The sequence below is a fragment of the Globicephala melas genome, chromosome 15 (assembly GCF_963455315.2).
Source record: "Globicephala melas chromosome 15, mGloMel1.2, whole genome shotgun sequence".
In the NCBI taxonomy this organism is placed as follows: Eukaryota; Metazoa; Chordata; class Mammalia; order Artiodactyla; family Delphinidae; genus Globicephala; species Globicephala melas.
The window spans coordinates 51,292,423-51,318,682 of NC_083328.1; the positions used below are offsets into that span (position 1 = coordinate 51,292,423).

At 39.5% G+C, this 26,260-nt stretch overlaps 1 protein-coding gene across 2 annotated transcripts in view; it reads right to left on the minus strand.

Moving 5' to 3' along the window:
* The window catches only part of PLCB1 (phospholipase C beta 1), a 692,666-nt gene that overhangs the window by 52,581 nt on the left and 613,825 nt on the right, over positions 1–26,260 (minus strand). The window contains exons 28-32 of one of the 2 annotated variants that reach the window (XM_060284359.2): positions 21,496–21,572; positions 21,301–21,390; positions 20,775–20,832; positions 20,092–20,178; positions 10,060–10,186 (exon numbers count right to left, since the gene is read on the minus strand). In XM_060284359.2, coding sequence (XP_060140342.1) covers positions 10,091–10,186; positions 20,092–20,178; positions 20,775–20,832; positions 21,301–21,390; positions 21,496–21,572 — 408 coding nt within the window. In that variant the 3' untranslated portion in view covers positions 10,060–10,090. The remainder of the gene's footprint in view (positions 1–10,059; positions 10,187–20,091; positions 20,179–20,774; positions 20,833–21,300; positions 21,391–21,495; positions 21,573–26,260) is intronic. The other variant, XM_030872578.3, reaches the window with a different exon arrangement.

The window sequence follows — 26,260 nt, forward strand, 5'->3', positions numbered from 1 at the left end:
GCCCATGAAATGGTTGTCATTTAAGTCACAGTGGAAACACTTCCCCAAACCACTCTCCCTGGAGGTGTAGGAGCTGCTTTTCCAATGACAGCGAGGGGAACTGTCCTAGCCTTTCCAATGACAGCAAGGGGATCTGTCCTAGCGTTTCTAACTATTAAAGGAAATAGACAATTTCCTTAGAGTTGCTTAAAAATTCCAGCTCCCTATAGGGTTGGTCTTAAAAGTTTCTTACATAAATCAGTCTCTTTGGGTAAAGTGCAATCTTTCAAAGATGTCCTTCCCATTTTTAGCTTCCCAAGATGGTGGCTATGTCTCTATAGAACTCTGTGTCTTCAAAGTGGGAGAAGAGAGGGTGGCAGGCTTCCCTTACATCCTCACAGGTCTCTGCTGTGAAGGGGCTGTTCTAAAATTCTCCATGGACAAATGCCTACTGGCCATTTGGGGTGATTGATTGGTAGCCACTGCTTGAGTCCATGGTCTGGGCCAATGGACCTGGCGGGACCTCTGTCTTGTTCTTAGGCTTCCACTGGCCCCCTCACCACCACTGCTTCCCATCACTGGGGCACTCAGGAATGCTCCTGTCCCTTCTAAGGCACACATGATATGGGAGCCGTGAGCCCTGTCCAGAATCTTCCAGATTTTGGCCCAGAGAGTAGAAGTCAGAGAGGTACATACAAATCTTACCTCCTGCTCTATCCTCTCTCCCTTCTTTTCCCCACAATTCCTAGGGTTGGAAAAGGCAGGCTCTCCTCTTCCTCTTGTCACGTCCTGAGTGCTAGGGTGGGTGTTTAGTAAGGCTTAGCCCTTCAGGCCTGGAGTTAAAAGAAACTAAAGAAATTTGGAGAAATCCTTTCCTCTCCTGAAATCTCACTTTTGCAAGATTTCTGCCCTGCTAATGAGGGTCTTCTCCTTAAGGGAGTCCCAGCCTTGCCTCTCCTGGAGCCATGACTCCACCAGGGCGGGGTGGGGTGGGGTGGATGGCAGAGAGGGAAGGAGGAAGCTTAAAAGGAAAAGAAAATATATCAGCTTATCATGTGCAAAATAATTTCACTGCTACACAAGGCGGAGTGAATTCTAATTACAGGATGGTAAATGCGAAAGTCTCTTGATCTATAGATGCTTTCGTGTGGCAGCCATGCAGGCTCTGTGCCCTTCTCGACCAGCTCTGAAGATCACAATCAATGTACTAAATAGCAAGAGAAAACAACCTAACCTTTAAACAGTGTGTAGGGAAGCTCTTTATTGTTCTTGATAGTTCTGGATAATTGATGTTGCACACTCATTAAGATATTGTCCTTCTGCTGAATACTGATTCACCAGAGGAAAACACAACCCCGCCAACCAGTAAATGGGTGAAATCTCTTTTTCCCCATTCTTCCCTGGCAATCATGTTATTTAGTAATCTCATGATAAACTAGACTGGACCATAGGTTAGAAGTACTCATTCATCTCTCTTCAAATGGGTTTTCCCCCAATTCCTGACATCCCTCGTTACTATTTCAGATTCCTGCTTCTCTTCAAGTCTAGGCTTCGAGAAGAGTGGTAGGTAAGCTATCTCCTATTCCTTGCGTCCTGTTCATTCCACTCTTGTTTTGCTCCACTCCCACATTTCCCGTGACCCCTCACTCACACCCAGGGCACCAATAACCTCCTGGTCACTAAAGTCAAAGGACACGTGGTCACTAAAGTAGCGTCTACTGAGTCGTGTAGGCACTATGTGTCATTGCCTTCATAGGAACGCCTTTTATTCTTCTTGGTTTCCCTCCCAACTCACAGGTTGTACCTTTTCTGTCCCTTTCAGGCTTTTTTTTTCCTCTACCAGACTTCTTAAAATGAAGAGTTATCTGGAACTAAGTCCTGGGATCCTTTCTTTTTTCCCTCTCTATGCCAAGGATTTTATCCATCCTATGATTCAATTCAACCTAGATTCATGATTCTCAATTTTTTGTGCATGTAAGTCACACCTGGAGAATGGGTGAAAACTTCAAGTCACTTAATCTTTTTTGCTTGAACATCTTCTTCTCTCATCACCCTCATAACAGCCTCATACAATATGATGATGATAAAAGTAATCATAAATGAACATGGTTGTAGTCAGAAAGCAAGAGGTACCGGGTGTCAGTCTGGAGTGAAAGATGTGGGCAGGCACTGAGTGCTGTCCCTCTGTGACCTCAGACAAGTCACTTTCACTTCCTGGGCTGCAGAGTTTAGAGAACACAGGTGTGGCTTAATTGTAGTTTTAATAAAAGATTGAATGAGAATTGGCATTTCATTTTCAAAGGCTGTGCCACTTTTTACTTGGAATAAAAGCAACCTTGGAGAGAAATGTTTCCTACAGAAAATAAAACTTCATCTGAAAACTGTTATTTACCCCAGCAATTTTCTATTCTATTTCATTTATTGTTACTTAAAACTTAGCAGAGAAAAAAAAATGGCCTCTTTATGGGCTTCCCTGGTGGCACAGTGGTTGAGAGTCCGTCTGCCGATGCCGGGAACAGGGGTTCGTGCCCCGGTCCGGGAAGATCCCACATGCCGCGGAGCGGCTGGGCCCGTGAGCCATGGCCGCTGAGCCTGCGCGTCCGGAGCCTGTGCTCCGCAACGGGAGAGGCCACAACAGTCACAACAGTAAGAGGCCCGCGTACCGCAAGAAAAAAATGGCCTTTTTATAATGAACAAGTAAAGTGTTAGCTTAGTATTCGCTGTGGGGTAGTATTAGCAGTGGGAGGGATATTATGTTATAGCTGAGGCAATTTTCGGATGGAAGACATTGCTGAATGGGTTAGAAAAATTATGTCAAGGCTTAGGTTTGAGGAGACTTTTCTGTTGCCCACCCCCGAAATATTTTATATATGCTGGGCTTGAGAGTTCATAGGTTAGCAAGGCAGCACTGAATCTTTCTGGCGGAAGAAACCTAGAAAAAAACAGTTTAGGGGCTTCCCTGGTGGCACAGTGGTTGAGAGTCCGCCTGCCGATGCAGGGGACATGGGTTCGTGCCCCGGTCCGGGAAGATCCCACATGCCGCGGAGCGGCTGGGCCCGTGAGCCATGGCCGCTGAGCCTGCGCGTCCGGAGCCTGTGCTCTGCAACGGGAGAGGCCACAACAGGGAGAGGCCCGCGTACAGCAAAAAAAAAAAAAAAAAAAAGTTTAAAAAAGGTAATAAATTATGTTTCAGTAGAAAGTTTTGTATACAAAGGACGGGTAATAATGTTTGCAAAAGGAACTCTGCACAATTCTGGGAAAAACCTATGCCATAAAACAGTAAGGTTTGTGCCAGTGGTGTACTGGTGAATGTTGAATAGGCTGTTCTCCTAGGGAAAAAAAAGAGCCTGGTTTGTGGCATTTGTTGATTTCCATGGTGTAAATATACTCACTGTAGCCAATTTCAAGATACCAATGTGAGGACCCTGAACAAAGAGTTAGGAAGAGGTGTGTGGTAGGAATCCATTGCAGTGACCCTACAGGCACCACAGATGTAACTTACCTCCAGGGCACAGGCAATAGTGAAATGTCTTAATTAATTAGCAGTGGTGAGTTTGGGATATTTGTTACCTTTGTTTTTATTTTTTGTTTTATTTTCTTTTTCTTTTTTTTAAATTGAAGTATAGTTGATTTACAATGTTCTGTTAGTTTCAAGTGTACAGCAAAGTGATTCCATTTTATATGGATTCTTTTCCCTTATAGATCCCTTTGTTTTTCGTATGATATGTTTAATTGTAAATCTATATAATTTACTTTTCAATAGTGTCTGTGTTTAACAACTGGCTCACAGAATTCCTGGAAAATTTAAAAATGAGTTCCTCTGAGCTAGTATGACCAGCTCCAGCTCATCAATGTCCTCAGAGAATAAAGGAAAATTATTACTGTTTGCTTAAGGAATATTTAATTACATTCGAGTTCTGAGAGGTGGACACTTTGCTTTAGATGTTTTTTTGCTTGTTAATTTTCCAGAACTCTATGTTATCTATTAATAGACAAATAAAAAACAAGGATTAAAATCATTGGATGCTAGATCAGTAGGTGATAGTTTTCTATATATGTGTGTGAGCTGAATGTGAGGTATATATCTCCTTTTCTCGGGGTAAAAAAAGAAAAACAGAAAAGAAGATATTTGCTTATTGAAACATGTTTTATGAACTGAATTGTGTCCCCTCAAAATTCATAAGTTGAAGCCTCATTGTATGTGACTGTTTTGGGAGATGGAACCTTTAAGGAGGTTAAATGAGGTCATAAGGGTAGGGCCCTAATCTGATAGAACTGGTGTCCTTATAGAAAGAGGAAGATACACCAGAGTTTCTGTCTCTCTCTCTCCCTCTCTGTGCATGACTGCAGGTCAAAGGCCACGTAAGGACACAGCAAGAAGGCACCACCTGCCAGGAAGCGAGAAGCCTCACAGAAACCACCCTGCTGGGCCCTTGATCTTGGACTTCAGACTGCACAACTGTGAGAAAATAATTTTCTCTTGTTTAGGCCACCCAGTTGGAGATATTTTGTGATGGCAGCACAGACTAACTAATACAACATGTGAATTATGAAATTACATGCAATTCCACAGCAGTAATGTGATCCTTGCACCTCAGGCTTTGTCACAATGTCATGAGGAATTCCTTCCTACCTGCTCCTCTGCTGGATAAACTTCCACTTCCTCCTGTAGGTCAAAGGTTACCAGCTCTGGGAACCTTTCCTTGGTTTCCCCAAGAAGAGTCAGCCCTTCCTCCCCTGTAAAGAGCTCTATTATAATAATGATCATAGTGTTTGGTCCCAACACAAATCCTTTGTAGAAAGGTACATTACATTAGAAATTTAGATTCAGCATCTTATCTTCCTGGGCTGCCCATATGTTAGCCGTACCGCTGTTACACTTAAATTTAAATGAAATTAAATATTCAATTCCTCAGTTGCACTAATCACATTTCAAATACTAAATAACTACCTGTGGCTACTGCATTGGACTCTCGAACAAGGAACATTTCCATCACTGCAGAAAGTTCTATTGACAGTGTTGCCCTAGACTGTAATTTGAGGTGGGGGGTTGGTAAGGTTGCATCTTTTTACATCCTTTTGTTTTCCCAGCATGCAGCCTAGTGCCTGCTATGCAGTAGCATTCAATAAATATTAGTTGATTTAAAGGAAAAAATTAACACTATTTATCTAGTTGTAGCTACTTAAGCATTCATGGTTCCTAGAGACCACAGGAATGAACACATATATAAAAATTTATTTTTATAACTGACAAGTAAAAGAAAACTAAGCAATTTTCATTTTCCCTGGGATGAGAAAACCAACATGCAGAATTAAGATATAATTATAGAATTTCCCTCTCAGGTGTTCATATAACAATCTATAGTTGTTAACTCAGAAGCACAATATCGATTCTAATTTATTTTTTCTAGGTCATCTATGCTCCATTGTTCTATAACTGACCCTATGGACTCATTAAATCTTTCAGCATGATATTTATGCAACGTTATTTAATGAGTCCTCCAACACCTTGAAATCTCTGGATCTCATACCTATTATTTTAGTGGCAAACTTCTGAGTTTAATTAACCGTATTCTTCATGGACTAAAGGAGATCATAAAAAGGTCACCCAGTTGGTACACAACTCCCTGCTTGCAGACAGCCTCTTTGTTGCCACATTTAAAGATCTTCAAAGAGACATAGAATAACCCTTGGGAATCCCTTTAGGTATTTAGATATTCTACCTCTCTCGGAAACTTTTGTTTCTTGCTTAAATCTTTCACGATTTAGTCCAAAGCAGTTCTCCTCACTCTAACTCCAGAGCAAAAGGAGAACAGGGTCATCTGTCACATGCTCCAGAGAAGCCCCTTTCTGTGCTTTAACTGAGACGTAGATACAATCTAAAAGGAGATATTGCTTTTCCTAATGTTCCTTTGGATTTCCTAGTAACCTCAGGGTAAATAGTAGGGCTGAGTAAATATTCTTTGAATGAAAAAAACAAAAGCCATAAAAATAATCCCTTAACAAATACAAATAGACCGTGGCACAGAAACTAGTGTGGACCCAAACTTCTTTCTCATAATCCAGGACAGGACTTTTCAAGTGGGAGAAGTAGGTGTTAGTTAACAAGGATGCTGCTCTAGAGCTGGGGGAGGAGAAGGATTTAAGAGGGGAGAATGTGGAGAGAAAATGTGGAGGGAAGGGGATCTCAATAGAAGCAAGCCCACTGGGTCTCTGGTTGAGCTCAGCATCAGTACACGTAAGCTAGGTGCCTGTGAGTAGAGATGTGAGGGGAGAAGGCAAGTCAAGGTTGGGAGGAGGTGAGGGTGTCTGACCTCAATCCCGATGCTTCACACAGGGGAGCAGTGCATGTTCAGCAGGTAGGGAAGAAGGTTGTGTCAAATCCTTTGAACCCACCCATGCAGGCACCACCACGCCTCAGAGTCCCCCCTCTGCTTGGCAGTGCTTTCCCGCTGGATGCGGTGAACACAGAAAACAGCTGCCCACCTCTCAAGTTCAGGCTTCCTGGAGGTAAGGTCTGTTTTCACTGGGCTGGAAGTTTTCTAACATCTAGTCCTGAGAGATGTTCTTCTCGCAGATGTTTGTTAAAAACAAGTGATTTTGAGAAACTTGAACATCCTGCCCATGATGGTTAATTCCTTTGCTCCTGTGACCAGTCTGGGGGCTAAATCCCTGGCAAGATTTGGTCATGATCTTGTGGAGGCCAGGGTGTCCCACCAGCAAACAAAACAGGCTTTGTTATATGTGACAGGTGTCTACCCCTTCTCACCACTCAGAGACCTGCCTCCTTCAACAGAGAGGCTGGGAGTCTCTCCACTCCACATATGAGTGTACGGAGGCAGACGGTGGACCCTTATTGCTTGCCTGCCCACGACATGTGAGAAAGTGATCTCACACCCCTGACAACTAGATCACAAAATCATAGCTTCTGATATTTACTGAGAAAACTGAAGGATACAAAACATGGGGTCTCCAAGGTTTGGCACTTCTTGTATGACTTTAGTAAAGTAATTAACCTTTAAAAACTTTAGTTCCCTCAACTGCACAATGGCAAGAATAAGATGACACATGTAATGTGCTTAGAAGGTGCTTGTCAACATAGTAAGTGCTCAGTAAATGTTAGTTCTTCTTATTCTTATTATTTAAGTGTCAGGAAAAAAATGTTAATATCCTTCTATGGCCTTGAATTGCTCTTTATTTGTTTTACTGATTGTAGGAACTGTGGTTTTCATGCATTTGTACTCCCTATTGAAATAGATATAGCTTAGAATAAAGCAAGCACTTAATACTTGACATAAATTTATGATTTTCCAAAGCTATACCAATAGCATTTTTAGAAATTGGTCATTTTATTTATTTATTTATTTTTATTACCTTTTTTTTTTTTGCCTCTCACTGTCGTGGCTTCTCCCGCTGCAGAGCACAGGCTCTGGACGCGCAGGCTCAGCAGCCATGGCTCACGGGCCCAGCCGCTCCACGGCATGTGGGATCCTCCCGGACCGGGGCACGAACCCGTGTCCCCTGCATCAGCAGGCAGACTCTCAACCACTGCGCCACCAGGGAAGCCCACCATTATTTTTTTAATTGGTCATTTTATAGCTCTTTACCTAAAGGTTAATACATATGCACAATGAGCAAACATCCCTGTATGTTTTTTTTTAATCTTGCTCTACAGTAATTTGTATTTATTAAAAAATAGAAGTTACCAGGGTTAAAAGTATGACTAAGCTGTTCAGCTTCATCTATTAATCTTTAGTTGATAACAAGGAATATATTTTTATCCCTGAAGGTTTGCATTCACAAATTAAAAAATGTGAAATTTCAAGTATTTATATGATGAGTATTCTTGGGATCAATTTTATAGTAAAAACTCATTCTTTTCTGGCAAATGTGTGATGGCTTTATGTACAATTACTTTTTATTCATTCATTTTGTTTTCAGGTTTAGTCTATCAATGGAGATGTTTAAGGTGTGGAAGGAACATTTGGGGAAATATTAAATATGGTATGAACTATACTTTCTGTACACTGCTATAAAAGAAGAATATTTTGTTCTTTTTCAAATATAAAATAGTGTAATTATTTTTTTTCTATTTTAGCAATGAGACCTATTTTTCCATGGAAAATGTGAAATTGGTTTATTTTTATGTTGTCTTTTTATATGTGGGAAGCTAAAGGGGTCAAACTAACTATGTGACTAAAGAATTTTTTATAATGTCCAGGTATTGTGGGAATATCTATCTCTTTTGAAAATAATTTTTTGCTAAGTAGGAAGGTCAGTTGACATTCTGAACGGAAAACAAGTTGTGAACCAGCCATCACAAGCCTTATGGAGTACAGTGACCCAAATGTAACCTTTACGTCTCTATTGCATTTTTTTGAAAGACAAAACCCAAGTCATGTGTCTGAGCTCCACTGTCATTTACCTCTTCTGAGAGAATTCAATACTCTACCTGGGTTGTTAAATGTTTCACAATAACTCTCAAAAATACCAGGACAGGAACAGCAAGTGCAGCAAAACACAATCCGATGATGCTTATAATGGATGACTTAAAAGGTAGCCTAAACATTGATAGCCCAATGAGGAAGACAGCTTCAAGGTCCCCCTGACATCTTCCTGGGGAAATTGATAGTACTCGCCCCTCCTCCACCCCACCTTCCAATGTGAGTTTTATCACAAGGTCACCACAGGGACGAGATCATCACTGCTGGGAGGACATGGACAGAATTCATAGCTAAAAGCTAAGGGCGTGGCTTAGCTCTCAAATGACATTCTCTGCTTCTCTTTCTAGTATAATAATCAATAGTACAAAATAAAAAGATATCAAAGGGTCAGGCTCTTGATTAGGCAAAAAAATTAAAATACAATAAAACACCATGAAGGCAGCTTAAAGTTTTTCCTTCCAGGTGCTCCAGCCAGGAGGAAGGAATATACTAGATCCCTGCTAGTCAAATGTGGTCCCTGGAGATGTGGCATCCAGGACATTCCCTGGGAGCGAGTCAGAAATACAAATCTCAGGTGCCATCCAGACCTCCTGAAGCAGAATCTGTATTTTCATAGGATCTCCAGGTAATTCATTTTTTCATTCAAAATGAAAATAATTGAGCTAGAGCATCACTGTATGTGGCAATTGATATAAAGGATGAGAAAGAACTTACACCTCTTTCTCAGTAAAATTGTTGTTTTCACTAATTCTTCAACATGTTTCTGAACTGCACTGCTTCACAAGTCAACAAGTGCTTGAAGACAAAAACATTATAAATCTCACTACAACCCTGTTTTCCATATATCAGAATAGAAGTTTTTTTTTTTTAGAATCACTATAAAGCCTCTTTTCTCCCTGAAATATACACCCATTGCAATGGCATAGTCCAGTTTTCTTATTAGCAAAGGAATCCAATAGATTTCATGATGTATTATTTCCTCTAGCAAGTTAAAGTCCTCTTTAATTTTCAAGCTTCAATTTGCTCTAGCCAGCAGCCCTTGGCCCAAGCATCCCTATTGGTTAGATATTTTCAAGAGCTCTTGATTCTAGAGAATCAGGAACTCCTGAGCTATCCCCTTAACTCAAAATACCGTTTAGGAATACAATGACTTTTACTGTAGTTTTAAAAGGAGGGGTGTGGTAAATTGAGTGGAGTGAGTCAAGAAGACTCCCTGAGGGTTAATTTAATCCCATTGGATTTTAAGGTAATATGATTGGAAACCAGTACTGTGAGAAGGAGGAATTTTAAAAATGTTTCAAAAGTGGAAATAATAGTGTGAGTGTAAGAGAGAAAGATCAAGGTCAAAGGGGAAGCCAATTTAGCAAAGAGAGAAACAAAAAGACAAACGAAGAAGAAGAAAATATGGAAGAATGGAATTTATGTCAGGAGGAGAGAGAACAATGATGAAGCAATAAATACCTGAGGAAGACACGTAAAGATGAGGGATGCATCACCCACCCGAACTATAGCAGGAAAAAGATGGGAATGTAAAGAAAGGGGGGGTGAAGAACAAAGGAGCAAGTCCACGATGCTGTAAACCGGATGGCTACACGCCACCCTTCTCTCAAAAGCGACCCCTCCCATCCTGTCCTACCTGGCCGGAAGGACACCGGTCTCACTGGTCATCACTTGAGAGCTTGAGGGTTGGGGGGAGTAAAGTTGGGGGAAACAGAGGGATCCTCATGGCAAGTTTCCGACAAGAATGAGGAGGAACCGTCCCCCTGTGTGGAAAAAAAGGGAGGCTGTCATTTTTGTGACATTGAAACTGATTTCTGAGTCATCTTCTGTTTCAAATTATCTGTCTGGGAGTTCTCTTGGAATGCCTTTTAGTATGGAGATTTAAAACCTCAAGCTCCTTTATCTACTCCAACATTTCCCATCACAAATGCAATGGAATTGGCAATTGAATTCTCTTTGGTTCTTCTCTACCTTTGTAGGAATTAGATGTTAAATATGATCACAACTACTACTTTTGAGAAATTCTCCACAAAATCCCACTACTGTCAAGAAACCTGAGAAAAGACTGCACTGAGTCGTGGACAGCAATTGAACAATGCAGCCCGATGAGTCTGAGCTTAATGGCTTTACTTTTCTTTCTCCAAGAAAGAGAACTATTTTTTAACACACAAAATTAGTTTTGTTAGCCCTCGACATGTTTCATTCAAAAAATATGTATTGAACACCAACTACGAACCAGGAATTTCTCCTGGATGCTTAGAACTCAAGAGCACCAGTGAACAAAACAGTCAAAGCCCCTGCTATCATGGAGCTTACATTCTAATGGGAAGGGACCAACGCTGAGTGACACACTTAAGAAAGAATTCAATGACCTAATGAGAGGTGACAAATGCTATAAACACCAGAAAGTAGAGCAGAATAAAAGGGAAAGGAGATGCCAGGGATGGGAGAGTGGTGGAGGGTGGTGTAAACTTAATAGTGGTCATGGAAGGCCTTTTTGAGAAGACAGATTTGAGCAAAGACTTGAAAGACAGGAGAGAGTTGCCCAAGCATACACTTGGGCAATGAACATTTTGGGCAGAGGAAAGAGTCTGTGCAATAGCCCAAGGTGGCACTGTCCTGGCTTATTGGGGCCCAGCAGGGAGCCCAGGATGGCCTGAGCAGAGAATATGTCAACAAGGAGATAAAGAGGGGCTGCAGCTGAGTGGGGTCAGATCATGTCAGACCTTGAGGACTTTTATTCTGAAAAATATGGGAGCCATGGAAGGGTCTTGAAGAGAGGAGTGGTCTGATTTATGTTCTCAAAGGATGACTCTGGCTGCCACGTTGAGAATTGATTGTGAGTGTCCACACGTGGAAGCAGGGAGACCCCTTAGGAGGCTATTTAGAAATCCAGGTGAGAGATGGCGGTGGCTTTGGCTAGGATGGTTTACCTGCAGTTGGCAGCTTAACAATTATAAAGATGTCCTAACTGCTTCATAATATTTTGCAAGTCCTAGGGTTGCTTTGATTCCATTGAAAACAAAGACCCCTGTAAAAAATTTAAGAATTAAAACAGCTCATTTTGTATTTCCCAAAACCTAGTGAAATCCTTTTCAACTAAAGCTAGAAGTTAACATATTTCCTGTTTTCTGTATGTCACAAAAAACATGTACATTCTGCTGGCTACTATCTTAGACATGAATTTCCATATACTAGCATGATTAACTAGGTCAAAATCTATTTTGATGCCCAAATGGCTAAACACTCTAAGATTCCCCCCAAGTGTATCAAGTTGTGTGTTTGTGTGTGTGTGTGTGTGTGTGTGTGTGTGTGTGTGAAATGGCCATAGAGAATATGTAGTGGAGAATCTATCTAAACTATCAGAAATGTGATGAACTGTTTACTATTCTATCATAAATATTAGCAAAAGATAAAACCAACTCTATTGATAAAACTCTTTGAAATATTAAAATATTATTTGTATTGCTTTCAGCTACAAATTCAAATTCCTTGTCAAATTCAAAGATTATCCTCAGCAAATGATTATAATAAATGCAAAAGCTTGTGTCAATTGATTTTTGCTGACAGAAGATGTATAATCAGGACTCTAAGTGGTAGATTTGTTACATTAATTTGGCTTTAGGCATAATACGTGGAAAATAGAGAAAGTGACTGTTGCTCTGAGAAATTGCTTTCCTATTTTGAACTGAAACTTTCTTCAGCATATGCCCTTTTGCATTAGACTTTTCTCTAGTCTCCACATACTGCTTCATCAAATATTTCAAAGCACTAATACATTTCCTCTTTGGATATTCTACAGGTAAATATTTCTCTTGGTTTGAGTCTGGCCATTCCTCCCCTTAAAATGTTGAAGGTCATAGAAAAATCAGATAGTGGTTTCCTGAGATCAATTAAATTTTTACATTTAATAATGTGTTTGACTATTTTTGTTATGCTGGTTATACCAAAGCAGGGGTTTAAAAACAAACTAGAGATACATTTGGAACAAGACATCTAACATGTGTTGGTAAAATTCATATAAATCGTGCACAATGACAGGCACACGGAGTAGAAACAGAAGTAAATCCCAAAGGTTTTGTGGGCTATCCATAGTTGTGGACTTCCAGTTTATGGTAGGAAGGCAGATGAAAGTCAGTGAGATTGAAGTCCATCTCATCCTATGCCTGATGCTAAACTCAGTGCTTGTTGGGAAGACTCAACCCCATCAACACAAACACTGGTTACTCTAACATGTTGTGGGTATTGTCTTTGGATCCCCTCCCCTCCATCCAATATGCCCATCACCATACTCCCATATTTTCTCATCTTTAGGAAAGGAAAATAAAGACAAAAGAAGGGGAAAGAAAGTTAATGGGATGGAGAAAAGGGGGAGGAATCAATGGCATACATGGGAATCTCAGTTCCAATTCTATTTAAATCTCAAACTCAGTTGTCTTGCAGGGGCCAACAGATAACAGAAATCCATGAAGCAGCCTGGGGAATGCCCTGCAGGCCTAAGGAGCAGCCTCTTCTCTGCTCTAGAGATTTGTTTCCATGTTGGATTCCTGTAATCATATAATCTAATTTTTAAAAAGAAAACAAATTAATAAAAAAATTTCTGATTTAAAAATAATAGTGTGATGATTTTGTAATGTGCCAACTTAGCTAGGCTGGACATATGCCAGGGTTTCCTTCCTGTATGTTCCCTGCTAGAGTGGGTTACAAGGAAGACTCTCCCAAGAGTTGGAGGGCTGATGAGAGAGGCAGCATCCACTTTGTAACACACATGCACTGTTGCTGATCTGTTGACTTGTCTTGTTGGGGTGAAGCAGCAACTGGGCCTGTAATCACTTTTTCTTCTCCTTGGGTCTTCCTTTAGTTTTTCTAACTCCTGGGTCAGGTGTGTTTATGTGTGTGTGTGTGTGTGTGTGTGTGTGTGTGTGTGTGTGTGTGTGTGTGTATTCAGCTCTGTGACAGAATTTCAGCTTCTGCAGGTTATCCTAGTTGCCAAGCCCACGCATGGTCTTCTCTTCCAGACTGCCTGTGTGCCTGCCTGCCAGGGTCCAGCATTAGATGGAGAGATGGCCTTGTGGAGATTGCATAGCCTGCCCCCACAATTACATGAGCCAATTCCCTGTAACACACACACATAATCTACTACTGGCTCTGCTTCTCTAGTTGAACCCTGACTGATACAGATGTTCAAATGATGTCCAAACTGACACTATGTGGGAATTTTATATTTCTGTTAATGGCTGGTTAGGTTATTTGGGCCATCTTTCTCACTGAAAACAACTAGAAAAGATGAACTTGATATTAAAAACTATATTCTTTAAAGAAACTAAGAATCACAAAAATTTAAAGAATGATCAGGCACAAACTCCAAGGAACATCAAACCTAGACAGGTAACAGGCAGGGAAGCTGCTTTTGTCCTGACAGGCTTTTGCTAATGCTGGATATTTTGAATTCATCTTTTGACAGCCTTCTAGGATGAGGACAAAATTCAAAGCCTGTGGCTGGCCAGGAATGAGGGATCTCACAGGAAAATTTCCTTACTATAAGCCAGACACACAAATTGTAGATTTGAAAATAAACCAAATAGAACTTCTAGAATTACATAAAATACAAAAGCTGTATATAATTAACTCAGTGGATGAGTGAAGTAGCAGTATAAACAAAGAATTAGGGAAGTAGAATAAAGGTCAGAAAGAAAATTGTCCACAGGGTACCATAGAGAGGCAAAAAGATGGAGTATGCTAGAACGAGTTAAAAGAGGAGATGGAATAAGAAGGTCCATTTTATTTTATATGTAAATAATGTGATGGAAGGAAATTTTTAGAAAGTGTGATGGAAGCCAATTTGCTGACATGATAGCTGAGTTTTTACAGAACTGATGAAAGCTATCCATCCAGCCACCTCAAATGCATATTTAGATACATTATAGAAATTTGCATAAAACATAAGAAAAAACTCTAAATGCAAGCAAAGGAGTAAAAATACAAGTTATCACCAAAAGAATTACGCTAAGACTCACAATTAACTTCTCAATAACAAGAGAGACCAGAGGACAGTAGAATCTCATCTTCAATGTGCCAAAAGAAAATAGCTGCCAACCTAAAATTTTATACCCAGTGAAAATATCATTCCAGAATAAAGCTAAAATAAAGACATTTTCAGAAAGAAATGAAAACAAACAAACCAAAAAACCCAAGGAGTTTACCACCAGTAGACTGTATAAAAGGAACTTCCAAAGGATGTAGAAGATAATGATCCCAAATGGATGATCTGAGACACAAGAAAGAATATCTAGCTAAGAAGCCTGTGAATGAATACTGCCTGTATAACATAGAATAATAATGTCTTATGGGTTTAGAAATCTATAGAAGTAAAGTAAATTTCAAAAATAAATCAAGAGGAGAAAAATGGAGTTAAAAAAACTGTTTTAATATTTGAGTATTTCCTGAAGGAAATCAAGCATGTGTAAGTTTTACTTTCAAGAAAATAGTGAATGACTATATATTTTTTAAAAGGCAATTCTTCACACTGAAACAAAGGAAAAGGAAATTTCTTACACACACACACACAAACAAACAAAAAAGCAAACCACTGGGTAGGCCAGCCAAGCCTTGACAAAGAGTAGAACATAAACGGTAAGCAGCCAGTTAGCACTCTGTGGTCTGGCTTTTAAGAGAGGGTCCAGTGGTTGTTGGCAGGGAGAATGCACGTTTCCCCATCAAGCAGCAGAGGATTAGAGGAGGCACAAATGAATCATGGAAAAGAGAAGCATCTACTTTAAATCCCCAAGGTAGTCTCTTTCTCCCTGAGCACTGGGAAGGCAGTACTGAAATAGTTGCATTTAGGGTTCTGTCTCAGGACCCAGCGGTGGGTCTGACAAGACTAACTTCACGCAGAGGGATGAGTCACTCATCCTGTTACAAAGATGTCGGCAGGGAAAGGAGGAAGATCAGTCTATATTCCCCTGGTGGAGGAAAAAATAAAGCCAGTAGCTACATGATGAAATGTTTTTTGGGTAGAAATTAAAATGCCCTAAAGCTTCTTGGAATTCTCTCTTGCTGATGAGCTATATAAAAACAGAAAACCTGTGTGCTAAGAAGCATCAAAGACAAATTAAGTGTCAGAGAAAAAGTAAATTACACATTTATTGACTGTTTTATGAGGTTATGGAGATGGTTCATTAAAAAGTCCCCTCAAAAGATGATTCTTCTTGTAATGAGAGCCCGTAGCTGCAAAGTGATCAATAGACATTGGAATATTCTCAGCAGATTCAGGGAAGCTCCTGATTAACGATGTTTCAACATGTTAAAATAAATCTCTTTGAAGTGTTCAGGAAAAAGGCAGAACGTCCTTTTTATAATGAATTAATTCTGAGTTGAACACAACCACAAAAGGTGTGTTTCTTTGCAGTGGCAGTTGGGTCCTTCAGTTTTTTCTAACACCATTTGTACACATAAACCCTTTCCTATTGGCTTTGGCAAACCCAGGTATGGAAATCCCAATGAAACCAATTATGTCACTGAGTTGAAAGACTGGTTAGAGTTTATTGCGTTCATCTTAAGAACTCTGAAGCTATGGATTTCATAGCTTTGAACAAAGCTGAAAACAGCATACACTCAGGGACTGAATCAAATATCTCACTGCTAAGGAACATGCAGCTGAACATTTCTCCAGGATTTAGAACTCTGAAAAGGAGCTGAGTATTCCCTTTTAAGGACTTTATAAATTTCAGTGGCACTTATGTACAGGAATGCACGACATAATTTTATGTCAAATTGAGAGCCAAAATGTTTATCTATTGTATAAGTTGCCTCTAAGGATCACCTACGTCCAATTTCTTCAACTCCTTTAAAAATTACATACAAAAGGAAAAGATTCACTGAATCTCTTTTTGAATGGGAAAAATGGACTCTACACATAAACTTTCACATTGTGGGGTTGGTCCAATTTGGTCCCCTACCAAATACAGACCAGCAGGATGGAAGTTCTTCGTCCATGTGTGTAAATGAAATGGACTTTTAACCTGGTTTTGATTGAGGCACATTGTTCTGTTCTGCAGCATCATGGTAAAAATGTTTGGAACTTGAGTTAATCCTTCCAGATCATAAGTATGGTTGTGTAAAAAACTACCCTTTCAATTAATCTACATCTGTTAACTTGCTCTAAATCTAGCCAGAACTCCTTGCCACTGAAGAACTATTGTGTTTCACCAATTGGATTTTCAAATTTCTTTGGTTAAAAAAATTTTTTATACTTGTTTGTTCACTTTTAAGCAAACAAGTTGTTTGGTTACCAAATGCTTGGAAAATCACACAGATTGTGATTGGGGTTCAGGACAACTGCAAATAGTGACACTAGGAGAAAATAGGAATGGAAAAAGAGCACCCTCTTGTTTAAGAGGAGGTTAGGAACATAAAACACATGATCACATTAGTTAGAGTAAGTGGATAAAGAGGAAGTAAATGTTATAATCGACAGTAAGGTGAAAGATACTGATGAATGGGAAGAGACATGATGCCATATAGTGTATGTTTTTGCCATAAGTGAAAGATTAGCCTTTCTTGGTTTCTAGTTAAAAACTGCTTATCCCACCTAAAAAACACTTGAAGGAGGAACTCTATTCCCCTCGGCAACTTCTGGCAAAGTTTGGCATGCTTTCCTCTTCATAAGAAGATTGCAACTATCTTTAATATTACCTACTACAGTGTCAACTCAATTTCCTTGTCCAACATTGAATGATGGAACAGTTCATAAATTTCTAGATGTCATAAAATCACCCCGTCTTCTCATCCTTCTGACTGAATGGAACTCACTCGGTTAACCTCTTTTATAGGTACTGCTGGTCATTCATTTCCTTGAGTTGCTCCTCTTTCTATTTTGTTTCTACTTCTGTTAATTTCCCTCATATCTATGTCAGGTATCAAAGGCTACTCCAATACTGATGTGAGGAGGGATTATTTCAAAGCCAGTGCTGTTCTATTTCTAGTCCACATCCAGTAATTATAGGAGCACAGATAACTGCTCTGCTGGCCTGGCCTTTCATTTGCTCAGTTTTGCCATCCTGTGTTTTGGTCTTTCTCCACATGACCTACACTTGATCTTATTGTTTTATTTCACTGTTTATTATTCCTCTTTCTGGTCACGGTCATTTCTCTTTATTAGCCACTGTGTCTTACAATATTAACAGTCATGGTTTCTTATTATATTATGAAAGTCATGGTTCCAAAGCACAAAATTTTTAAGCCCTGAAGAAAACCTCTCAATAAATGCTTTAGTTTGACGTGGAACCAACAATCTTCAAGGGCAGCCTTCAAATCCAGACACAATAAGATGGTCATTAAAAGCAGCCTCATGGGTGAAAAGCAAAGAGAAATCATTGTGGTACCTATTTACAGTCAAAAATAAAGGCAACAGAATGACTAAAAATTCATAGAAACACTTCAGATCTCTTTCTCAGGGGCCAAAAAAGAAATGGAAAATTGCTATACATATGGTAGGGTGCACACTGTTAATTACCTCCCCAACTATTATCTCTCCTCTATTTTTTTGATAAGAAAACATCAGTTTTGTTCAGGTACCTGGTGATCATGGAATTGAAGAGAAGGTGAAATCCCTCTACCCTTTTGAGTAAGTCTTAATTACTCTAAGCCAATCATGAAAATTACATTCTTACGCTCATAATTGGTTTAGGAATGGACATGGACACAATTCTAGCCAATGAGGGGAGGTCTATTGAGGAGATTTAGGAAAGTTTTCCTCAAACCTATAATCAGTTACAAGATGAAGGTTATGATGCATGGAGCTAAGGCAGACGTCTTGTGACTGTGGGTTTACAGCCTGGGGATGAAAGGCAATTAACTGAGATAACACTGTGGAAATTCTGAAAAATACCCTGATTCTTGATGAGGTTATTGAACCACTAAATTAACTATTCTTCAAGTTTCAATACCTCTGAACTTCCAGTAATGTGACTTACTAAATGATATTACTGCTTAAGCCAGTTTTAATTGGGTTTTCTGTAAAGCTGCTGCTGAATACATCTGACTGATAAATTATCCAACAGTTATTAGTTCTTCTAATGTTTGGTTATATCCAGTGAAGAAATGTACTACTAAATTTGATTTTAATCATGGTAAGCTAGAGCAGTAACATAAAATCTTTGTAGGGTTATTTATACTGAGATTTATGTAATTTAAACACATTTGTGATCACATTTTATTTATGAGTAAAGTAGCTGACATTTTTGAACAAAAATGAAAACAAAACAAAAATTGTGGGAATAGCAATATTTTCCAAGAGAGATGTTTTAGAAATATAAAAACTGGCTAATGAAATATCAACCATAAGCTAAATATACCATACCAGTGTACAAAGTAATGACAAATTGAAATTCAGACAACATGGATTGAAAATGTATGTATTTGAATATATCACTCATTATTCTTAAGGTGTTTCTGAGATTTCAGTCAAACCTGGATCTTTGGCTCCAAACCTTTGAGCATTTAAAAAAAAATCAATCCTAAATGGAAAATACTGCAAAGTCTAAAATTATGTTAAAATGTATTCTACCTTCCTAATGCATAATCAACTTGAGAGGGTGGCTAAGAATATTTAAATTGTATTTATAAAAAAAATTTTAAAATGTATTTTTATATAAAAATTAAAAACATAATTTATTTATACAAAAAACATAAAAATGAGCAGCATAGCTCAATAATGATTAATTCTTAGATTTTCACTACTGTTTGAGAATCTGTATTCCCAAGCCTAAAAACTTCGTGTAAAAAATATTAAATAAACGTTCTGCCCAATAAATAATAGCAGAAACAACCACAAAAATATATTTTAAATTAGCCACAAGCAATCTATAAGAAGTATATTGAACAGACTATACAATGAAACAAAACTAACATTTGATCTTTGCAGAAATGTAATAGCCGTGCCTTTTAGAGTAGATATTTTAAACTGCAGATGGAAGAACAGGAAAACAGAAAAGCACGTTTTTCACAACAGAAAAATATTCAATGATGAATCAAAATGGATAGAATGATCTAAAACTGAGATTATGCTAACCTGAAAGTATTTGATTTACAGATATTCAGTTGGTTTAAAGTTAATATTCAAGGAATGATTGATTTTGACCAAATAAGCATAAGGTAATTTTAAGGTGGAGCCCCAATAAACTATTATTATGGGGGAAAAACATTTGTTTTCTTCTGGTTTATGAAAATATTTTGTTAAATTAAAAACCAGGGTGACTTTGGTACAAGACATCCTCTGCTGGACAGAGTCTGCCATTACAATATTACATCATCTATTTAGAGCTGAAGAAACTTGTCTAATTTCTCTCTTTCCTGGTGGGGAGGTGGTAGTGGTGGTGGTGGGGAGGTATGTTTTAAAAATATCTATGCCTGAGCTACATCCCAGACCAACTGAAACCAAATCTCAGGATCTGGGTTTCATGCATTTGCAATTTTTAAAGATGACCGGTGATGAGTGCTTACTGAATATTGCTATCAAGATTTTTACCATCATTGAGAAAGTTACATGAGTTTCACATGCAAGAACTGGTCTGAGACTGTGTGAGACATACCTGAACTAGGGAGGTTTTATTCTAATTAAATGGAAAGAAAATGAAATCACTGTGTATTATTATTCCGTTCAGTTTACCTTGGGCTTTTCGTCCAGGATCTGCTGACGTATCTCTTTGTGTTTCTCTACGAGTTTTTCTTGCCGTTTACTTTGTGCCTCTTCTAACTATAAGAAAGTTACAAATAAAGTCATTTTCATCTAAACATTCAAGTGAATGTTTTCAGAAAAAATTAAAACCTTTTCAGATCTGTGACATATGTTTATTTCATATCCTGGTCAAGAACTGACCTTATAAGGGTAGGAGACTGCAAGTATTAAAGCTGGGTGATGGGTACACAGAGGGTGGGAGTGAGGTGATCGATGGATTATACCATTCTCATATTTTTGTTAATGTTTGAAAATGTCCATAATACCAATTTAAAAATTAATGAAAAACCTTTGGAGGTTGCCACCTCTCTACTGTTGGTGACAACTAAAGGTTCTTTTGTGGAAGGTCCCCTTGACATCATGTTTCTGGGTTCCTGACTCTAGAAATGATTCTTAATGTCTATCTTCAGATGAACCTTTCTACATAGAGGTTTGCAATTAAACTTGCAGAAACACTGATTACAGACTGGCTGCTCTGGGAAGTAGCTCTGCTGGGTGCTGGTGATAAAGAGTTACAACGAAGCATGGCTTTTCTCTCCATAGGCTCACATGGTATTTATCAAACATTCATACATGGTTTGCAAAAGAGAAAGATACTCATCGGCATGACATACCCTCTTGATGTACTGCACCACCTCCTGGATGTATGACCGGATCATCTCTGTCTTTTCCCTGAAAGCAAATGACAAAAAGATCATTATATGAACTCATCCATCATCAACAAACATGGGAACCTCAGGCTTCCAGATGAAAGTTTACAGAACTCTCAACATCCTTCTTACTGCTGCAAGGAAGGTACCAATCTGCCAGCTCTGAACAAAGGTCAGGTTCCACCCAAGGCACAAGCTCTGTTTTCACTAAATGCCAGGAGGGTTGTCTGACAATATCAGAAGTGAAGATTTAGCCTTTCCCTTAGGGTGGGTCTTTACTCAGCCTTTACCTACAGGCTCTGTGGGCACCTCAATCCTTTATTGAACTGCTCTTTGAGTTCACTATGAAAAACCTTATAAAAGGGATCTTCAAAAAGGTTAATTAGAGGAGAAATTTCACAGATGGGTCTTTGTATGGTTGGAAGCTGTTATTCTGCTGTAGAATAATTCCCAGGTAAAAGGTGGGAGAAAGGGGGTTCTTTCTACTTACTCTTCCATCTGGCTTTTGTCTTTGGATTTAGCTTCTGTTATCTTCTCCTGCCTCTTTTTATCCATTTTCTTCTTTAATTCCTTCTTCTCTCTGAAGGCAAAATGGAAGTAAAAGGGAAAAATGGTCAAGCAAATAGCAATTGGTGTTTAATACATTTACATACACAAATCCATTGTAAAGAGAATGAAGGCTTACTTCTCACAAATTTCTTTAAGCTTCTTTAACTGATTATTCTGACATTCTTCAGCAACATCTGTCAATTTTTGAATAAGCTGAGGAAAGAAAATGCAAGTTGGCTATTTTACATTATCACAAACAAAGCACCTTTTCCCTTCCTCCCCTCCACATCAAACAACAGTATCTGAGGTTAGAAAATCTGATGTTTAACAATAGTTAAGGGACTTCCCTCATGGCGCAGCAGTTAGGAATCCGCCTGCCAGTGCAGGGGACACGGGTTCAAGCCCTAGTCCAGGAAGATCCCACATGCACGGAGCAACTAAGCCCATGCACCACAGCTACTGAGCCTGTACTCTGGAGCCCATGAGCCACAACTACTGAAGCCCGCACGCCTAGACTCCATGCTCCACAACAAGAGAAGCCACCGCGATGAGAAGCCCACACACCACAACGAAGAGTAGCCCCCACTAGCCGTAACTAGAGAAAGCCCACACGCAGCAATGAAGACCCAATGGAGCCAAAAATAAATAAATTAATTTTAACAAAAAACAATAGTTAAAATCATCAGACATCTTACATAGGCAATAAGGACAAAATTTTCAACCATTACATTATCTAGGTTTTAATATGAAATTCTTCTTCTTTTCTGTTTCTAATTAAACAGGATTTCTTAAATTATTGGGTTAGTTAACTGCAGCTTGTCTTTGCCAAGTGCAAAGACAACGAACAGTGTGGACCCAGGTACCAATCCCCACTCTATGACTCACTACAACTATGACTTTGGTCATGGAGCCTATATTTTCTGAACCTACATTTTCTTGGTTATAAATGAGATAATCAATGCCTTTATGTCTTGGAGGTACTATGAAGCTTAAAATAAAACTGAGTGTGATACAAATGTAAGATGTAATCAACTGTAAATTATAATTCTTGGTTTCCAGCTTTCATTCCTTGCTTAATTGCTTCAAGAATGACATGAGTTACCCATCTTAGAAACTGATGTTTGTGTCCTGTGTGGGTAACTTCCAGTCGCTTCTCTTTCTTTATTCTACATGAAGAACTTATGGAATCTTCTGCCATTGCTCAGGCAGCAATAGCAACTGGACTCAACCCTTCTTACTGGAGCATCAAATAGATGGTGTGGGCTTCCTACGAAAGGTCCATTCTGTTCCCCAGAGATGGAGATTCTCACATATAGCAGACTGAGTTAACCAGTTTTATATATATATATATATATATATATATATAGTAGCTATGACAATACCAAGGCAATATAATCATAACACCAGCAAACTTTCATTGGTAATTTACACATGCCAGGCATAGTTTGAAGAGTTTTAAATGTATTAACTTATTCAATCCTAAGAATTGTCCTGTGAGGTAAGAGCTACTGTCCTCATTTTACATATGAAGATACTGACGCAGGGGACTCAAGTTCTGGGCTCTTGTACTTGGTGGTACTTGGCAGAGCTGGGTACAAACCCAGATAAATCAGCCTCCGCAGCTTGTGGCCTTCACCACTCTCCCAAGCTGCCTTTTGTTGTGATTTTAGAAATTGTTTTAAAAACCTCTTCTTATCTAAGAGAATAAAAGAAATCGAGGGAGAAATTCTCTCACAGAATTACCATAAAGAATCCACATTAACTTGACATTAACATGAAATTTGATGCACTCATCTGTGAAGTGGATTAAATCTGAACAAATATTAACTGGAGCTTGGGCCAGCAGAAAGCCTATTTGAAACCATTGAAAATCATTCAAAAGAGGTTGCCTGATCATGACTGTCACAATTAAAGAAATCATGAAATACTGCAGTTTAGTAATGCCATTTATCAAACCGTCTAGATGTAAAATCCTGCTGTGCAAAGACTCTGACCATTTCCTTGAGGATTCCCGCAGCACCTCTTTGCTAGCTGAGGGGTACACACAGGGCCTTCAACTCCCCAGAGGACCTTTCTCCTCCCCTGTCCAGCATAAGGAGTTAGAGGGTTATCAGGGGAGCCCCAACCTTGGTGGCAACATCAGAATCCCTTGTGAGCAACTTCTTAAAAATACACATTCCAGGACCTGTTCCTAGGCCTATGGACTCCACATGTCTAGGGGCAGGGCCTGGGAATCAGTGTTTTCAAAATCTCCTCAGATGATGTGGATTCTTTGCCAGATTTAGGGAGTCTCAGTGAGCTCGCCCTCCTTCTATAGCCACTGCTAAGTCTCCCAGCAACACTTCTGAATTCAGTGACATTCGTGCTTCTGTTTCCGTGTTCTCATCTCCATCATTCACCCTAGTCCAGAATCGTTTCTTGATTATGGCAGCTCCTGTTCACATTTACAGCTTTCCTCCCCACTCCTGCCCTCTTCCTCAGCAACATCAACATCCAGGCAATGAAGCCACTGAGCTTGAGATCTCCCAGCCCTCTACCCACTTGATTCTGAGTTTTATTTCCATTTGTTTTCAGCCCCCACACAACTGCCAACACCAGCTTCCCTCAAGGTTCTGCAAAAGTTTCCTGTCTGCTGCATCCCCTGGCCTTCCTTTTTGCCCCTCCCTTGCACCATCTGTACTTGTTTTTTATTCTTCTCAGAACTAATTCCCACCTCCTTTGCTCCCAGAACACACACCTTTATCTAAACTATTCAAGTTAGCCACAATTCAACAAATATTTATCAAATGCCTACTAAAAACCTGGCATTATTCTAGAAACACTGAGCTGATGAGTTGGCTTTCTAGATCTTGCTACTCAAAATATAGTCCAGGAGCCAGCAGCATTGGCATTACCAGGGAACACAGCAGAAATGCAAATTCTCAGGCCCTAACAAAATGGACTAAACAAAAATCTGCATTATAACAAAATTCCCAGGAAATTCATGTGCACATTATTGGGGAAGATGGAGACAGTTTAGAAGAAGCCCTCTGTTATGCACTGAATGTTTGTGTTCCCTCAAAATAAATATATTGAAATCCTGACCCCCAGTGTAATGGTATTAGGAGGTGGGACCTTTGGGTGATTTGGTCATGCGGGTGGAGCCCTCATGAATGGGATTAGTGCCCATAATTGTAAAAGAAACCACAAGAGCTCTCTCACCCCTTCCACCACGTGAGGACACAGTTAGAAGAAAGCTCTCTATAAACTGGGAAGTGGGCTCTCACCAGACACCAAATCTACTGGTGCCTTAATTTTGGACTTCTCAGCCTTCAGAACTGTCAGAAATAAATATTCATTGTTTAAGCCACCCAGTCTCTACGGCACCCTCTCAAACTCCCTCTTTTCTGTCTCAAAAGAGCTGCAGAACTTTATGTGCGTTGTCTTCATTACCCAAGACTCAGCTTCCTCACCTCTGAGTCAGGGATAATGTTTCCTTCCTGGGGTGGTTGTGAAAGCTGGAAGAGAAGACACATGTGTGATTCCTAATAAACCAGGTCATAGGTTCTTAGCTTGGTTTCCTTACCCTTCCTTCCCAGAGGAAGGTTTTCCTTTGCTTTTTGTCCCATCTTCTTCTCCCTGTGGGAGGATCACCATTTCACTTTCTTCTCTCAAACTTTCTTCTGCACTGGATACATTCATTCCCTTTGCCTAAAAACACATCTCTATTTTCTTATCCTCCCAGAACCCTGAACTTTTGTTCTACCTTTGACCTTCCTTTCCTTTCCATCCCTAAAATGGAAGACCAATGGCTGCTTCCACAGCTGCAATGCCCCACTGCCACAGTCTTCAACCCCACCATCTCTTCCATTCCAACTACTGGCATTTATCTGATTTTGCTTTAAGATTACAAAAACTTTTTTGTTACTAAACTCATTGGCCATGTCTCAGGATGAACTTTCATTATTCTAGAGATTCATAAATTTTCTTAGCTCATTGTATCCTTAGGATCTCAGTAATTTTTTCATGGCACCCCCGAGGCCAAAAGAAATAAAAGAACAGTTCCATTTATTTATCAAATGGTTAGGTCCAAATAATAGTAGTACCTTGCACAGAATCCAACAGATGTTGCTCTGTTTCCTTCAAAAACATAAAATATCCCACAATACCCCTGTGAGTTCAACGTGGTGCTTCAGAGTGACGTGGCACATGGTTTGGGAATCGTGACTTTATCCTTTTGATAGGATGCCAGCTGCCAACCACTCTCATAAGAAGCTCTCTTTCCTTCATTTACAGTATCTCCAGCAATTCCCACAGTCACTCTTTTCTGATTCTTTTAAGTGCTTCAATTCATTTCTGCATCAACTGCCTTTGACCGTCTCTGGCTGAGGATGGCTCACCAGCATCTCAACATCTTTCACAGAAGGCAAATCATCGTATTTTCCCATTAAGTATCATCACTCAGGTTAAAAGTGTGCATTACATTTGACTGCCCTCTTGGGTGCTTTCCCCATCTGTTGAGTCCTGGAGAACTGTCACCATGTTATCTCTTGGCTTTGTGTTAACAGCGCTCTGGTGTAGATCCTCATTAACTCCTGTCTGGACTTGGCAAGTATTCTCTCCCTGCCCTCAGTCTCTCCTTAGTCTTTCTGCTCCATATCACAAACAGTATTTTTTGTATGTCCCGAGCCTTAACTGGCTCTGTATCCTCAAATACGTTACACTCCAGCTCTAAATTTCCTTTCCTGATTAGCATTCAGCACACTCAATAAACTAGGCTGTATTTTACTCTCAGACTGTCTGGGCACATACCTGCTTCTATACTTTTTCTCATGTTATTTTTCCACCTGGATGATATTCCCATTTGAATGAGAGACAGCACAGATGTAGGACATTCCCATGGTTGCAGAAATTCCACTGGA